This window comes from Micropterus dolomieu, linkage group LG02, assembly GCF_021292245.1.
Source record: "Micropterus dolomieu isolate WLL.071019.BEF.003 ecotype Adirondacks linkage group LG02, ASM2129224v1, whole genome shotgun sequence".
NCBI classification, from domain to species: Eukaryota; Metazoa; Chordata; class Actinopteri; order Centrarchiformes; family Centrarchidae; genus Micropterus; species Micropterus dolomieu.
Genome location: NC_060151.1, coordinates 3,717,739 through 3,721,085, shown reverse-complemented (window position 1 = coordinate 3,721,085; position 3,347 = coordinate 3,717,739). Strand labels below are relative to the sequence as shown.

Below are 3,347 nucleotides of genomic sequence, written 5' to 3'. Positions count from 1 at the left end.
ATCAAACACAGCTGGACTCAAATGAAGGTGTAGAACCATCTCAAGGATGATCAGAAGAAATAGACAGCACCTGAGTTAAATATGAGTGTCACGGCAAAGGGTCTGAATACTTATGACCATGTGATATTTCAGTTTTTCTTTTTTAATAAATTTGCAAAAATTTCTACATTTCTGTTTTTTTCTGTCAAGATGGGGTGCTGAGTGTACATTACTGAGAAATAAAATGAACTTTTTTGATTTTTGGAAAATGGCTGCAATGAAACAAAGAGTGAAAAATTTAAAGGGGTCTGAATACTTTCCGTACCCACTGTATATCATAACGTTTTACTGTACCAACCATAAGCGCAGACCGCGTGGGAGCATGGGAGCGGTCGCTATTATTGTGTGTGTGTGTGTGTGTGTGTGTGTGTGTGTGTGTGTTTGTGTGTGTGTGTCCCCGCATAGTAACGTAATGCTAATTTTGATACTAACCTGACCGGCGTTAACGCCGCTCATTCTTTGTCCATTTGCAGGCTCTGATGGTAAAACAATAACCCGAAATTACCTTTTAATAATAGCGACAAAGCCCAATAAAGTCTGTAGAAAACACAGCTGGGATAGTGTTTGAGTAAACATATGATGTTTAAAAGTCTTTTCAAATAATAACACAAGCATTCTCCATTGTACCACCAAAACGTGTCACCTGGCTTCTAAACGTCTTTCTCACCCTTGTAAAAGAGTTTCAGAATCCCACTGGCTGTATGTGTGAGCTAGAAAAAAGTATGCACATTTAAGTAAGCCCTCTTTAACTGGCCTAACAATATTCTTACAGAGAGTGAGGACAGAGGATGGAGTTTAAGACAGCTCGTCATTCAGCAGGTGAGTCACAGGGGAAGACTGGAATATTCATCTTCACCGTCTTCATCATTACCACCTGTGTTTCCTCATGCCAATAAAGAATTTTCTTCCAGCGTGTGTCATTACATAATCATAATAATGGATCTGTTGATGCCTGTCTTGTGTTTTCTGGACACAAGTGTGCCACAGGATAGGCAACAACGCCTTCTTAAGGCAACAAAGGAGGCCAGGGCATGCCAGTCATCAAAAACATCCCAAACGTATGACGACAGCAGGCTGAGGGATCCCAAGACGGCTATTGAGGAAGGTAATATACCAGCATAGGTGTCCAAGACGCACAACCAACATACGGTCACTAGAATTCTTATATTGTTATTTTATAGTTATAACAACACTTCCGATGTCTTAAATCTGCAGCTAAAAGGAGATGCCAGATAATCACGGCAACTCCGACAGAGAAGCAGTTTTTTGGTCAGCTAATTATTACTTTTGAAAAGTACAATGGCAAAAGCTTCAAGTGGCTGGTGGAAAATGATGTAGGATACATTAAATAGAGTCACTAAACAATCAATCAAACTTTGTACAGTTTGTCTTTTCTTATATTGAATATCATGTTCTATATTTTAGCATCCTGGACTGCCATATCAAAGAGAGCCGTCAACCAGACAGGAAAGCTGGAATCAAAGATGAGTGGGTGAAGGATTACCTGCTCAAATACGTGCAGTTGTTTCCTCCAGTCTCCTGCCACCTGGAGATCAATGTTGACCGGGCCATTTATGGCCAGGGCCGCAATGTGGCAGTGGTACAGCCTTCACAATCACCTCCAAGCTGACCCTCAGGCTGGGAGTGACCATGAGAGGAAGATGGCTCAGGAGGCTTTCTCCTCCGTTCGACAGTGGCTCGTCATGAAGGAGGACGACATCTCTTCAAAGTTGCTGAAGTGCTTCAGACTCTATATTGTCACCAAAGAGACAGAGGTAGGTTAAGGCACCTTAAGGAAAAAGCAGGGTGCAGTTCATAAGAGATGCCTCAAACCTGTACTTAAACTGTACTTACCTAAGCAGAAAGTGGCCCCTCCCACAGCAACCGCCACGTTGTCAAGCACTGCCACGTCAACCAGCACTGCCACCAGCACTGCCACCAGCACTGCCACCACGTCGTCCAGCACCGCCACCAGCACCGCCACCACGTCGTCCAGCACCGCCACCAGCACTGCTACCAGCACTGCCACCACGTCGTCCAGCACCGCCACCAGCACTGCCAACATGTCGTCCAGCACCGCCACCAGCACTGCCACCAGCACTGCCACCAGCACCGCCACCAGCACTGCCACCAGCGCTGCCAACATGTCGTCCAGCACCGCCACCAGCACTGCCACCATGTCGTCCAGCACCGCCACCAGCACTGCCACCAGCACTGCCACCATGTCGTCCAGCACCGCCACCAGCACCGCCACCAGCACTGCCACCATGTCGTCCAGCACCGCCACCAGCACTGCCACCAGCACTGCCACCACGTCGTCCAGCACCGCCACCAGCACTGCCACCACGTCAACCAGCACTGCCACCAGCGCTGCCACCAGCGCTGCCACCACATCGTCCAGCGCTGCCACCACGTCGTCCAGCACTGCCACCACGTCGTCCAGCACTGCCACGTCCAGCTCTTTGGGGTCCAAAGGTGACGGCAGTTGGACCGATGATGCTCTGCTGGCTGAAGCTCTCGCCACTTTTGAAAGGCAAGGTATGTCAGTTTTTGATTTTCATTTATGTATGGCTTGAATTAATGTAATTAGATCATGAACCTCATATTAAGTCATCATTAAGAATCAGTATCAAGTAAAAAAAGTTTGAGACAAATACTGAGGATGATTGAAGCTCGTCATAGGATTACAGTTTTGTTCTCCAGCTGCAGATTTTTGTCCTCATTTCCATTCAGGGGACACTGACCCGAGCCCTCCCGGAAAAGAGGCTGAACCAGAGCCTCCACACCAGCCACAGACAGACTCCATTCCACAGCCACCTGTAAGGCCACAGTTCATAGATCATGATGTCCCCATCAACATGTACTTTTATACTAATGCACTTGTCTTTTTAAGGGTCCTCCTCCAGCACCTGGTGGTCAACATGGGAGGACCTTTGATGTTACTGGCGCAGCGCTGCTGCCAAGCAAAGCCCCTGTGACCCCGGCAACAGTGGCTGCTAAACCTGAGGTAATATATGCAGCCTAGTGAAGGAAAAACATTTATAGTAAGAGAACACAGTAGCTGGTAGATTAAGTTTTTGTCTTTGTTATGCTACCAGATAATATTTGAGGGATGGCATAAATCGTGGGAGTCTGGTCCTCACGGGCTCCCCAAAGCAGACGTCAGGTGGCTGAAAGAGGATGCTGAAAGAGGGCTCTTCCAGAAGGAACACGGAAACATCAGAAAGAGGAAAGTCCTCAAGGGTGACAGGATGTGGTTTGATCTCCCCGAGTATCCTGGAGTGGTGGTGGGGGGGGGGGGGGGGGGG

General features: G+C 47.7%; 1 protein-coding gene across 1 annotated transcript in view; it reads left to right on the top strand.

Moving 5' to 3' along the window:
- Nucleotides 1-2,306: 2,306 nt before the first annotated feature.
- LOC123957710 (mucin-5AC-like) overlaps nt 2,307-3,347 on the top strand; it is a 2,166-nt gene continuing 1,125 nt past the window's right edge. The window contains exons 1-4 of the mRNA XM_046030706.1: nt 2,307-2,577; nt 2,773-2,858; nt 2,933-3,046; nt 3,138-3,326. Of these exons, the coding sequence (XP_045886662.1) occupies nt 2,307-2,577; nt 2,773-2,858; nt 2,933-3,046; nt 3,138-3,326 (660 nt within the window). The remainder of the gene's footprint in view (nt 2,578-2,772; nt 2,859-2,932; nt 3,047-3,137; nt 3,327-3,347) is intronic.